We start from the raw sequence: 14,860 nt of genomic DNA, 5'->3' as shown, positions 1-14,860 counted from the left end.
TTATCTTGAGGTATATGAGAATTATTATTGAGTCATTACTTAAGGACTAGTAATAGTTTAATTGGCAAGAGTTTTAAATCATACTTTGGCATAATTGTCTTTATGTTATTCTCTATTCCATATAGGACATTATTCAAGAGAAAAGTCTCTATAATCAGAACTGGGTTCCAATTTGTTCTCTGTAATTACTAGCTATAGTTACCTCATCTTTAAAGATGGGCATGCTTTCTTCATAGGATTTTTCTAAACTTTCAATGAAATAATACATATAAAGTGCTCAGTAGAGGACCCAAAACCGGGTAATCACTTAATATTTATTTTTTATTTTCCCTAATTTATCCTATTGTATATATAGGTTTGCTTTTTGAAGTGGCAGAGGAAAATATAAATACCTTTCTGGACTTTGAAATCTAATTGCAGGAAAGCTAAATGCAAAATGAACTAAAGTTCACTTGGGTTCCTAATTAATTTTTTTACAAACAAACAAAATTCTTTATAATATCAAGTGTTTCTTTGTTTTTCCAATCCAAGTACACACCTGCAATGTGACTTCAGGTTTAAAAAAGGTAATGTAGAAAATGCATTGCTACTATCCCGGGGCATTTCTTTTATATCCTTGACTATGGCATTTGAGGTTTTGATGTGAATAGCCATGTAATTTCTTTCTTTCTTTTTTTTTTTTTTTAATGGGAGAAAGGAAATTCATACCTGCCAAGAATTGGAGAGGAAAATAGGAAGAGCCCCTGGAACTGTAGTATGTTAGATTAAAAACATTATTTAGAGGAACAGAGTGGGAAACCGGTGAATATTTTGGCTTTTATAAAAAGGGAGTGTGCCTCATAAACAGGACAGTTGGAATGTATGGAAAAGTTCCAGTTAAAACAAGACACAAAGCACATGACTAATATTGCTTTTCCAAGTTAGACAAATGCAGCTTTAACTAGAATTTGCCTCAGAGGGGCCTCTGGAGCCCTCCCTGAATCTTGAGATTTTGATCCTTGTTGAAGTTCTAATTCTAAAGAAGGAAGGCTATACTGGGAGATGCTGTGCTCTGACCCCATCTTTCTTCCCAAGTTTCTCTCACTTCCTCACAAATTTCCCTCAGATGAGTAAGTGTCAGAAGACAAAATGATGTGCTCAGGTAAGGGAGCAACTGCAAAACTGAATTTTATCATCTTCAGGAATAATTCTTGCTATACATAATTGAAAACCAGCTTGGGCCACCAAGAGAAATTTTCACTGTGTAGAAAATCATATCAACTGCAAAGTCATTTTTGAAAGCAAACAAGTATTCTATGTAATCTTTCATCTCCTTCCCACATGTAAGAATATATGTCAAAATATATAACATATAACTATCATAAACATAAATATGTTCATATATTAAATCTAAAAACAGTCACAAATTTCAAACAGATTTCTGAAGTGTACCTGTCCTTCAAAACTTGTCAGGCCCAATTTCACATGAATAGATTCCTTCATCACTAACTCAGGTCATTCCCTTTCTCCTGACTTCCTATCTATCACCTTAGCATGGACTGCCTTGTTTATTTTTTTCATTTCTTGTTCTACACCACCAAACTAATGTGCATTTAGAGTAACCTTAGAACTCAGCTCGCCTGGGAAGTTTGAATTTATACCGCTATATGATGTACTTAATAGTGCCCTCTTTCAAATTAAAAAGTGTTCTGATGTAGAGCATAATTTATACAATCGTCCACTGTATACTCCTATCAGATTTTTTTCAAAGCTAAATTAACTAAAGCGTGTGTAAATAAATCACAATGAAAGGCTGCGATGACCTCACCAAACCAGCCTTCTTGTGATGGCCCATTTCAACACAAATGAGTGTCATCAGTGGCTTTACAATGGTTCTTCTTGTAAATTCCATCATGAACTAGAGTTTTGCTTTATGCCATCCCAGCCCATTTTAAATTCTGACTCATGTTGGGATTGCCCCAAATAGGGCGGGGCAGACAGATGGAATGTGTAGCATTGCCTTAACATTTCTTAACCTGCCCAGCATTGAAAGTGGCTTTCCCCCGCTTTTGTTCTCCAAAAATCTTTATAAAACCCTATTGAACTCACATGAATTTTATCTATGTAACTTTTCCCTGAAACATAAAGATTACACATAATAAAAAACCTAATAAACCTGGTTAATGAGAAGAAGAGATTAGTGCTATTTTATAACATTGGCATTATAAGGAAGTTGTGCTCAGTAAAAACTACTCAACCTTATAGGGGCAAAGAATATTTGCTGAATTGAAATTTGATTTAGATCTTGGCAATAAAAAAACAAATGAATTTGGTGGTTCTGCATCTGATAATGGTAGCATTAGAAAGTACTGTTTCAATTCAGTATCATTCCCGTCACATATTCAGGGTTCTTTAGAAAGAAATTACCCTTGCTATAAAATAAATCAGCAGAACTGTACACCATCAGAAGACCAAATGTAAAGAAAATCATCATTATATGTTGGGTTTTTTTTTTTCACATTTGAAAACATCAATATGAATTCATCTAGATATGAACTCAACCAGATATGAGTTCATCCAGTAAGCATAATTATATTTATTGTCTTTTACAATAAATTGGTTTTGGAAATGAAGATTTTTTTTTTTTAATGTAGATTATCAAGAGCTATAAAAACCTAAGACATTAGACTGCCAGGTCAACTTCAGCTTAGAATATCATGTGTTCATCACACATTTACTGAGTATATACCAGATGCTAGACTTGGATACTAGGGATAGAAAAAAAATATTTATAAGCACCTGTCTTCCAGGAACTGACAGTCTCATAGTCTTATTTTTCCAAGGAAAAACAAAATGGGTGTCTCTTCAGAGTGGCTGGTCTATGTCATGTAAAGTAATGTTAGGTTTAACATTTCTAAAAAAGCATTTACATTAATACTGCTCAAGTCTTTCTTTCATTATCTTTCAAAACTCAGGTGAATTTTCCTCTTACATCAGAAACAGATCTGAGTGGGGCACCTGGCTAGATCTGTTGGTAGAGCACAGGACTCTTGAACTTGGGGTTGTAAGTTTGAGCCCCACACTGGGTTTGGAGATTACTTTTTTAAAGAAGAAAAAGAAAAAAGGATATAGTTCTGAAAGACAACCCAGAATGGAGGCAGCAACTCCATGGTACTGTGAGGGGCCAGGACCTCTTTACCTTTGCCAATCTTAGCATTGGCTTCCATGCTTAGCCCTATTCAGTGCTCAAGATGGCTGCTACTAAATTAGATATCCATTTATAGGGCTGGTGTGCCATCCCTAGATGCTCTGAGTTCTAGCCGTTAATGGCTCACAGCTGCCACATTCTCAGAAAAATGGCCTCCAACAAAGGTAGCCACATTGCTGACCAATGTGTAGAGTTTAAGCCACCCCAACACCCAGCCTTCTGTGTGCTGCCCTCAGTCAATAACTGACTGATGGGAGAGTATAAAAGCCAGACTTCCACTTTGCCGCAGAGTGAGACAACTTTGTGGTATCATTTGTACTCCAAGTTCTGGGTAGATAATCAGGCAGGTTAAGACCAGAGTTTGACTGCAACAGTATCTTTGCACCTTTTCTTTCTTGATCTTACCTTACTTCTCTTCTCAGTAGATTTGTTGCCAAGAATCTCTATCTCAGGCTCTTCTTTTGGGGAGCTAAGACTTTTTTTTTTTTTTTAAACTTATAATGTCTTCATTTCCTCACCCTTTCTTCTGAGTCTCTACATAAATATTGAACATTATTGTACCACTGCCTTTTCCTCCAAATATACTTTAAGACTATCAAGCCTAATCATCAGAACAGCTAACAGAAAAGATAAAAAAGAAAGGACTCCAAGCAGTTTTTGGCCAAACATAAATATGGGTATATATTTTTTCAAGTGCAAGTAGTGGCAAAACTAGACAAAAATTTTTTTTCCCATAGAGATACTAATTTTCATTTCCGTGGCCTGAATGCTTATTTGTTACAGGTTTGAAACAATATAAAGGGAAAGACAAAGGAAAGAAAAATACTCTAGCTTGGGTGTTGCTGCTAGAGAGTAGTATTTTCTGTATGTATAATTTAGTAGCAAACCACAAATATTGAGGTGAATTTTTCAACTCATTGTATATAAGCACAGTTGAAATATGCACTTGTTGCATAAAAATTATTTTAGCTATTTTAATTCTTTTTTTTTTTAAAGATTTTATTTATTTATTTGACAGAGAGAAATTACAAGTACACTGAGAGGCAGGCAGAGAGAGAGAGAGAAGGAAGCAGGCTCCCTGCTGAGCAGAGAGCCCGATGCGGGACTCGATCCCAGGACCCTGAGATCATGACCTGAGCCGAAGGCAGCGGCTTAACCCACTGAGCCACCCAGGCGCCCTATTTTAATTCTTTTAATAATATCTGCTTCTTTGTTCATTTCAACAGTAACATTATGTTTCCAAAACCTAAATGCTAAGTAAAATAACAAATGCAAAACGTTAATAAAAAATGTGGTTTTTTAATGTTTATTATGTTTATATGAAGTCCAAAGTGGTGGCAGGGGGGAACCAGAATAAAAAGGAAAATACAAATAGTTGTACTATTATTTCCTTGCTCCCTCTGTTTTTGCAATATGCCCTCAGTCACTAGCTTTCTCATAATACATCTCTAGCTCTTCAGAACTTCCCTGCTCTGATCTACCTTTTCCAAAGAGCTTCCCATACTTCTACCTTTTCTCCCATGCCCCTTTACATAATCTATCTTAAAATTTAACTGACTTCGCTTTTGTTTCCTGTGCCTCATTTTCTTCCCTCTCTATATATTTATAGGAGCCTTTAGAGAACTGCCCTCAATCAAAACTTGGAATAACTAGGTAACAGCAAGTGATCAGAACACTAATCTATTGCTTCATTTTTATTGTTACATCAAACGATAGCATGGTAAATTTCTGTGCAAAAAAGAGCTTTCAGTAATCAGGTAATGTATTTTGAAGATATCTGTAACAATTACATGGTCACAACATACACATAGAATAAGGAATCTCCAGTTATACTCTAAAACTTATTCTGTCTGTGCTCAATTTGCCTGGTTTTGAATGCTATCAAAGTGAGTATGTATTCATTATAACAGTGTTCACTTCTATCTTTTTATTAAGAAAATGGCTTTACATAATTATCCAAGTTTAATTTAATATGTACAGTATATGCAATTAAGGAAAAGATACTCTAAAAAAATGCATTTCTCCATTCTTCACAAATCACTGTGTCTAGTCCTAACAGAATCCAGAACGATTGATTCTGAATATCAAGGACCACAATCTTTATCAGTTTTAATTGCTCCTTCTTCCAGATAACTTTGGGCATCCTTTAAATTTGAAATGTTGTAGTGTAGACTTCAGAGCAGAAAAACATTAGGAATGTTTCCAAGAATTTCACTTTCTCTGATCACTTGACTTGTGGAAAGATCCCAATCTCAATGTTGAATCCTACGGGCTATTAAGGGCCTTTTTTAGTTTGTTTGTTTTTTTGTTTTTTGGGTTTTTTTGGTCCATTTTCTTTCACTTCTTCTATAGATTAAGCGTTCTCAAAATAATATGAATAAGTGATCATCTAAAACAAAGAATATTTAAGTGACATCACAAATATGCAGTTTCCTGATTTTTGTGTTACTTTATCCTGTTGATGATAGATATTTATTATACTTTATGACAGACTGTTATAAAGGTCATTTTACATGCGTCAGAAACATTTAATTCTGGGAAATAATCAGAAAAATATTCAGATTCAGTCAAGGTACACTTTGAAAAATGGAAACAAAATGAAGGTGTTGTAAGATTTTCGGTAATCAATTATAGTCATGCCAGAACTGTATTTGTCACAGATTGAACTGATGTGTGTATATTTGAATAAATTGGCTTTTAAGAGTCATTTTTAAATAACCAAAATAAAAGTAGTAGCTTTTTATTTAATAGTTATTTTTATATATTAGCTATATTTTTAAAACTTTGTGTTTATGATCCAAGGGACTTTCATTTTAAATACAACTAATCCTATTTACAACAAATTTAAAGACACATAACACCTCTCCCTTTTTTTGGAGCTAGATCTATATATCTGATGTGTGTATATATATGTGTGTACATATACACATAAAAATTATTATAATATTAATTATAAATAAGTTACAGTAGTCCCTTTGCTAAGTGTCTACCCTATCCTAACTACTATGCTTGGCATGCTTATGCTTGCTCTCATTTCAGCTAATATCAATATTTTGATATAGGTATAGTTATCCCTATGTTACCTTGGAAGAAATGGAACCTCAGCCCAAGAACACATTGCTATTAAGTAACAGCACTGTGGAAATTTGGCACTTTATTTCCAGTAACCATTTAGCAATGCTACCTCATCATTTCTATTACCTGCAGCTGTAACAGGAATAAAAGTAAGAATCTCAGCCCATGCTCATAGATCAAGGAATAGAATTTTTCAGAATGTACACACTTATATAACATTAAATCCTTTACTAATTTGTCTTGGTAGCACATTTTTTTAATGACATGGAATTTGTGAGGCAGTTAGAACTAAAGCAAATGAGAACAAAAGAGAGTTCTGAAGATATACAGTTTAAAATATGATTCTGCTTCCATTGTCTTTCCTAATTTCCATTAAGATCCACAAAAAGTATCCTTGATAAAAACACAATGCTAGAACATAAAGAATATAGTGCAATGACATACCACTAAACAGCTGGACAAGTAGCTACCACTCACACAGAGTGGCACAAAGAAACACTTGGGCACCCCTTCTAATGCGGTGTCAGTGCTGAAGGCTGCTAGGAAAGCACCACAGGAAAGCAGCCTCCTATAATATTGCATCAGGGATGGGGCAGCCAATGAACAGAGTCAATCTAGAGGCTGATGACAAACTGCCCATGTCTGGTCTGTAAACCACATTCATGCACTAATTAATGTGTGTTCAATATAAAGATTTCTGTTTACACAGGATGATCTGACAGAGGGATACACACACACACACACACATACACACACACACACACACATCCCTTTAGCACATATTAACTAATCGTCTCCATGGTAGCATGACCATTCAGTGTAGAAAACTGTTCTTATTGGTGTGATATGTGCACTTTAGGTATTTAATGTGTATTTAAAATTAAAAAGAAAAACCTTTAAGATTCTGCTTACCAAAGTGTATCTGGTTTGTCTTCTGTAAAGTCTAACCATGACACTCTCCAGCAGTAACATTTGACACTATTCCCATGGAGTTCAATTTATGGCCTTCCTCCAGTTCTGCAGAATCATAAGGTCTGCCTCCTCCATATCCATTTATGGGATCATTTTTCCTATAATTATGTAGACTGAGAAATGTCAACCCTGGAACCTGGGACATATTGACACAACCAAAATTTCTATCCCTCTTGGTCATCATTCTTAGGTGTCTGAAGTTTGAGAACAGAAGTTGGCAGTGGAACTTTTTAAAACAAATGGTCAGAAAGCAGACTATAAAGAAAGATTTTTGCTTATAAACTCGTTATTTACCACTCGTGTCTTGGAAGTAGGAGACTGACCTGACCTTGAATCTGGGTTAGCTTAGGACACAGTCAGACAACTATGAGAAACAAAGACCACAGTCATAGAAGCAGCAGCTTCCCTTCCAAGACAGTGCAATCTTAACTGCCAGTGCCAGTGTCCTACCTACGGAGTGAAAGAGTGAGTCAAGTCTGAACTGAAACAGACTTACTTCCACGTTTCAGTCAGGTCAAGTTTAAGAGTTGGTAAAGGCCAAGTTAGTTCTGCAAATGTGCTTGATTTCTTTCTGAGAACAAAACTAAAAATGTCATTCTCTCTTCTAAATATTTTAGAAATAAGCACCTTTTTATAGTTTGGCAGGCTAAGCCAGATAGAAGGATTTTAACTTATGAAGTCTTCATAGACAGGTGGCCATACTAGTAGTAAAAGCTGCCCAAAACAGTAGTTATTTTTTGTCCTTGGAAGTCTAGACCAGGTCTGGACAAATCAGTAAAGAAGTGTAGATCATGTTTATTAAAGTTGATATAAAACCAAGGACAAAGGCTGCAAGGGGACACAGAGAGAGAATAGAAAAGCCATTAAGAGTTAAGGAGAATTGGGGTAAATTGAAGGGGGAGACGAAGCATGAGAGACCATGGACTCTGAGAAACAAACAGGGTTTTGGGGGAGGCAGAGGGAATGGGTGACCCTGGTGGTGGGTATTAAGGTGGGCACATAATGTATGGAGCAGTGGGGGTGGTGCATAAACAATGAATCTTGGAACACTGAAGAAATAAAATAAAAAAAAATTTTTTTTTAAAGAGAAGAGTTAAGGAGGGATGGTTTGGGCTTAACTTGTTGGTTGTCTGAGGATATACAGAGAAGGGTGCTCACTACTACCCCAAGTAGTACCTTTCTGCTGTACTTACTCTCCTGCAGTTCCTCCTTCTCTCTTCCCACTGCCAAAGCCCACCCCATGCTGCCTTTAGGTTACAGCTGTTTTAACTGTGTGAACGTTGGAGTAAGTTGAAAGAGCAAAAAAAAAAAAAAAGAAAGAAAAACTGATTGGATGGGGACAGCAAGAGATTTTGTGGCCTTGATCCCCTTTCAAACTACCATGTCTCTGTGTGATTGTACACACACACACACAGACACACACACAGTCCTTTCATGCATCTTTCATTACATTTTTTGAAAGATAAATACAGATTAGAAGAAACGAAATGAAATGGCAAAGAGATATACTAGATCTCATGGCCTCTAGGGATCATCCTCAAAACATACCCTCTTCCCACACCCCTGCCCTTCCTTCTAGAACAAGAGAAAGATTTATGCGATCTAAAGAGAAACCAGAGTTCTGCCCTTCCTTCTAAAGCAGTGAAGTCCCTGACTGTGTTCCCATAGTGCCTTGGTGATATCTCTCTTGTGCTTATCTTACTGTATTTTGTTGTTTGCTTATATAGTTATCTCCTCACCTGGACTGTGACCTACTTACAGCTAGAATGCTTGTTATTCACTGTATGCCTGTGAGTGAGATGAACAGAATGCTTCATTTCCAGTGTCCTTGTGATATTTCATAGTAGAGGATGGACTGTAGAAGTATGTGATTATTCTACTAAAAACTCATGATAAAATAATTTATGACTCATTCTTACAGCATTTTATGTGTTTAAGTTCATAACGATGAGTCTCTTCATAATGATATAAGTAGTTAGTGACTAGAGATAAAGGTAAGTAGTTTCCAGGCACAGCTATGTTACTAAAATGTCCAGCTAAGTGTGGGAATGTATGGGAAAGTGAACTGGTCATGATCTTAAAGTGATCTTAAATTGGGTAAACTAAAACAATTTATCCATTTTAATTACTTTATGTCTAAAATGTTGAACCACGCTATTATATTTGGTTCTGGTACCCATGAAGTCAAAATAATCAATAGTAAGACAATCAGAGTTCCTGAGCTGATTACTCTATATGTCATCATTTCTCAAGATATCAAGATCATTTTTCAAAAAGTTCATTCACTGTGACCCAACATGGATTGAAATGTTCAGATTGAGGTCTGTATATGACTATTTTTATAGGAAAAATTCTAGATCCAAAAATGCCTTATTAGTTCAGGTAATATGAAATACAATGAAGCTTTAGCATACTAAAAAATGTGGAGTGTCTTTTACTCTTGTAGTAGAATTCAAGCCAAACCCCAAACCTAACTAATATCACATTTTTATCACCCTCCTTTTCCCCAGCCTTATAAAACCAAATAATAACTACTCAGGAAATATTATATCTGTTAATTGCAATGCAGTTAACCCTACCTCTTCCCAAAGAAATTATATATATATATATATATTTTTTTAATTTTTATTTTTTTTTACGATTTTATTTATTTATTTGACAGATAGAGATCACAAATAGGCAGAGAAGCAGCCAGAAAGAGAGGAGGAAACAGGCTCCCCGCTGAGCAGAGAGCCAGTTGCGGGGCTCAGTCCCAGGACCCTGAGATCATGACCTGAGCCGAAGGCAGAGGCTTTAACCCACTGAGCCACCCAGGCGCCCCAGAAATTATATATTTTTTAATGTAGTGTACTTAAAACTATTGGTCAACTTGCTTCAGCTTTCAAAATGCATTTTGGTCTAGAATTGTATATACTTCCCAATATGAGAGTAACACCTCATTTTGTCCTCCATTACAGAAGACAATAGATGTGCATCTTCAAATGCAGTGTCCTGCAACAAGTGCCTCGCGCTGGGTCCGGAATGTGGATGGTGTGCTCAAGAGGTGCGCCATTTTCTTTCTTGCTTTCCTCTTTCTTTTCCTTCGTTCCTTCCTTCCTCCTCCCTCCCTTCCTTCCTCTTTCCTTCCTTCTTTCCTTGTCTCCCTTCCCTTCTTTTTTCTTGCCTTTTCTCTTTTTTTGCTATTTTCTCTGTTCCTCATGGTTGACCTTCTCTCTAGGCAGGATTTCATTGTCCTAGTATTTTATGCCTTGAAGGTGCATCAGGAAAAAGAGAGATACTGCTGAGCACCAGGAAAATTTTATTTGGTTTTATGCTTGGAAATATCTGGCTTAATATAAAGTATAACCTTTTCATTAGGAAAATTATAGTAATTTTGAAATGAAGTGCAAACCATTTTATGTTTTCCATCTGTTCTATAGAGAGAATTGGCAAACACAGAAAGTGACTTTTGATAGGTCAGTAGGCTTTGTGTGAAATTCTTGCTGCAGCTTGGAGCAATAGGTTATATATCCAAGTTGGATCATAGTCTTGTACATGCTTATTAAAGAAAAGCAAGTTAGTTTATTGGTCTCTTTCATTTGTTTTTACTTGAAATACTTAGAGATAAGTTATTTACTCCATTTCATAACAATGTCCATCAATTTGCCAGTTACTTATGAAAAATGGGATGTTCTTCCTTTGACATGTGACCTTATTCATGCAATACTGTGTACATTTAAATTCTGTGGAATGAAGAATAATTCGAAGTTGTTTATTGTTCAAAATTAGTGTTTTTATATTCTAATAAGAGAAACATACCCCAATAACAAACTTCTTAGTAAAAAAATTACAATGCATTCTTTCTTTCTTGGCTGTGAAATTGTTTTGTTAATTTTTTCTTTTGTTGATGACCTTTGGTCAGAACTATCTTATATAATAAGTTGTAATGAAGAAGCCATCTACTAATCTGGGAGTTCTTTTGTGAAATTATATAGGTAATTTTATGTTTGTTTACATAGCTCTTGTGAATTGGAACAAATAGATCTTTAATGGCCTTTTGCTTGACATGAAAAGAAATCTCTAGCTTTTGCTTCCTGTGATTGTGTTCAAAAACTGCACCTACCATCATCTTTCCAACCTCTCCTGTTACTGCTTGCTCTATGTATCTCCCAAGAGGAAAAAGAAAGCTGAAAAGTAGCAAAGGATTATGGACATTACTTTCTTCTAAAGCAAGTCAGGAAAGAGGCAGGGGAGGAGTTCAGAAAATAGTGGCCATATCTGAAAGTAAGTGTCCCTCCTACTGACAAACCAAAGCCTTCTTGAATATACTCTAGGCTTTACCAGTAAGAAAATTTGAGATGTCACTCAAAACTAGGCAGTGCTTCACCAGAACCCATAGAATCAAGCAATGTCAGAGAGAGGACAATTCCAGAGTTTCTAGTTTCTATCCTATCACCTCTGATGAGACAAATGACCAGATAGAATTCACTCTATTCTCTGAGCCTCCCTTTCCTCATCTCTCTAACCGTGAGTTTGGCATTAACTTCTAGGTCTTCTTGTCAAGAATGTTCCATGGCTTGACATTTCCTGACCCTAGGCCAATATTCTATTTTAGATTTTTACTAAGGAAGATCCTTAGAGCCATGAAGCTTACATCAACTTGGTGTGCTGCTGAGAATTTTGGTCAGTATAGTTTAGAGGGACTCGGGTGGTTAAGACAGCCAGTTGTCAGCCAAATGTTAACATCCCAGGCATACATAATGCCAAGTTCCAGAGGGACTTCTTTATCTGATAACTGCTGCTGGCACAGAAAATCTGGAGAGGCACAGTTATAGACATAGCAAATGTCAGTCCTGCCACAAGGGAAAGGATTTTGAGTATTCAGAGAAACTGGTGGCCAAATGGAAGGAGGTAACCCAAGGGGAAATGGTGTGTGGCTGCCAAAGCAGAAGAGGCAAACCTGTGTCTGCTTTGGTCAAATGCTTCAGAAGAGGATCTCAGGAAACATTTGGAAATTTGTTGGCTGTTCATGTTGCAAAATAGCCTTCTAGGTAGTGCAGGTTTCCCCAAAGCTCAGCAGGACCCTCGGTGCAGCCCCAGGGCCCGCCAGTCCATAATGCAGCGGCTGGAGGACTACCTGATCGCGGGACACCCACCCTCTTTCCAAGGTCTCTGTGCTCCTGGGTCCCCAGAAAAAACCCGGACTAAGCGAGCGTGTGCAGTAAATATTTATAATCAACCAGAAAACAAACACAAGAAACACCATCATGGGATAGAATACAGATGGCAGGGGGAAAGAAGCATCTAATTCATGTATTTAAAAAGCAGGCTCTGAAATGAGATCACCTTGGATTCAAATTCCAAGGCCATCCATTTCTAACTGTATAAATTTGGACATATTACTCTAACAACTCTGAACATCAGTTTTCCCTCAGAAATAATAATTGTACCTCTGACACATTGTAGTGAGGATTAAATGAAACAGTATGTGAGAAGCATTTGGCCCAGGTATTGCTTAAGAAATGGGAGTTGTTACTTAAAGAACTTAAGACTCCAGAGCAACTCATTCAGGTTTAGGAAACCAAAAGGACTGTGTTAAGAACACCACCTAAGGGTAAGCAACCAGTGTTAGGACTCAGCCACTAGCCACTTCATTAACAGAAGGAGCTGTCCACTCCCTGCAGGCTGACCTGACATCATCAAGAGGAAGAGTAGAATGATTAATTTTGAAAGCTTACCCACCATTAGGCACATATGCAACTGATGCCTTTTATTTCTTAACCAATGAGAGTGGAAGGACAGGGAAAGAATAGGCATTTTTTCTCTGTTCATGATCAGAATAAATAAACAGTAACAAATTAAGCCTGGTTTGTACAATTTTCAAAAGTGGTAAGAAGTAAAACATCACTAGAGAATTTAGACAGGGTATATTCAATATGCCTACATTATTTTTTATAGCATGTTAATCTGCTATTCTGTACTTTTGGGTTTCTCTTTCTCTCCATGCTACATAAAAATAATTGGACAATAATTAGGATAGAAAGGACCTTACCATTATTACCTAGTTTAATGCCTCAACCTCCCTTTTAACAAAAACAAAATCTTGATGAGTTTTGAAGAACTCTCTTTCTCTCCTGCCTGCTATGCCCGACATAGATTGTGATTACATAGCCAGAAGTTTAGAGGGCAGCCTTCAAACATAATTATACTGAAAGACAACACAAAGGGCATTCACTGTCAAAAGGAAGATGACAGAGTTCTTCATTTCTGTGCAGATTACCATGTTTGGAAATCATAAAGACTCAGAAATGAGAAGGAAAAAACTCTTCTTACTTTTCCCCAAATAATTATCTTGAATGGATGAAAGAAACAACTGATGAAAAGCCATCTGGGGTAACTTCAACCTGGGCTTTTCATGTACAAATAGGCTTGAGATGCAGATAGTTGGAGTATGATTTTTGCTTGTGTATTTCTTGCAGAAAAAATAAAACATAAGAATTAGAAGAAATTAAAATGACACAAAACACCACAAATTAAAAGGGTGTGGTTTCAAATTCTTTTCTTTTATACAAAGTAGAAAGTAGGCCACAGTGGGTAGGGGCAGCATTCCATTCTTTATTTTGATGTCACGGTCTTTTCTTCCCTTCTCAAACCTAATTGTCAAATTGGCAGTGTTTTTCTAACTCAGTTTTTATAGTGGAGTAAAAACAGCTATTGCTGATTCAGACATTGCAAAATAATTGAGACTATTTTGCCTATTTCAGCAAAATGATTTGACATTTAAAGGTCAAACAGCATAGTGTGATGTATAGTTAGAGTTGAATTAACCATATTCCCTTCTTTTCCATTTCTGTATACACAAATAACAAAATTCCTAGCTGAAAAGGAAAATCGGAATTATTTGTACTTTATTTCCTTCTTGATTTGAAGTCTTGGGGTTTTTTACATCTGTAAAACATGTGTGGCCCCTTGTCCGTGGCCCGTCATTTGAGGCAAGAGGGAGCATTGAGGTTCTAAGCCTCATGCACATTCAAGATTCCTCAAGCTCCAAGAAAGGAGGGATCCCCCCCATCTAGCCTGGAGCTTTCTAAAGGGAAGTGATACCGTTGATAGCAGTCCATGCTACCTTTCTTTGAGGAATTCCAAACTTTTTATAAACTAAATCGTATACTGAGTACCTCTGAGTTTTATCAATAGATGAATAAATTTGGATACAATAAATTAAGGATTTGGACTTTTTAAACTTCAGGCTAAAAATCTAGGTGTCAATAGCACAGTAAATTGAATTTTTCTGTTCCCATGAAGTGGTTTACCAAATGACAGCTGGACATCTTAATTGTAAAGGATATATCCTCTTTCATCTTTCAATTATTTTTATATTTTAAAGTGTGTTTCACATTCTAATTCAGAATCAGTACTATAAGGGGCCACACAGTAAAAAATTTTGTTTTGTGGGCCACATACTGTCTCTCTTGCATGTTCTTCTTTTTTATTGCTTTATAGCATTTTTTAAATGTAGAATGCATTTTCTGGCACTCAATCAATATAAAACAGGCCACGGATTGTTGTATTTGTCCCATAGTCCCTAGTTTTCCAAACCTGCTCTAAATTAAGAGAGGAATTAAATTAAAATCCTTGTATGAGTGT

The 14,860-nt window shown here is 36.3% G+C and overlaps 1 protein-coding gene across 4 annotated transcripts in view; it reads left to right on the top strand.

The window, feature by feature from the left end:
• ITGB8 (integrin subunit beta 8) overlaps positions 1-14,860 on the top strand; it is an 82,636-nt gene that overhangs the window by 19,731 nt on the left and 48,045 nt on the right. For all 4 annotated transcript variants that reach the window (XM_032304038.1, XM_032304040.1, XM_032304039.1 and 1 more), the window contains one exon: positions 10,192-10,277. In XM_032304038.1, the coding sequence (XP_032159929.1) occupies positions 10,192-10,277 (86 nt within the window). The remainder of the gene's footprint in view (positions 1-10,191; positions 10,278-14,860) is intronic.

This window comes from Mustela erminea, chromosome 11 (assembly GCF_009829155.1).
Source record: "Mustela erminea isolate mMusErm1 chromosome 11, mMusErm1.Pri, whole genome shotgun sequence".
Taxonomy (NCBI): Eukaryota; Metazoa; Chordata; class Mammalia; order Carnivora; family Mustelidae; genus Mustela; species Mustela erminea.
This window is presented reverse-complemented; position numbering and strand designations above follow the sequence as displayed.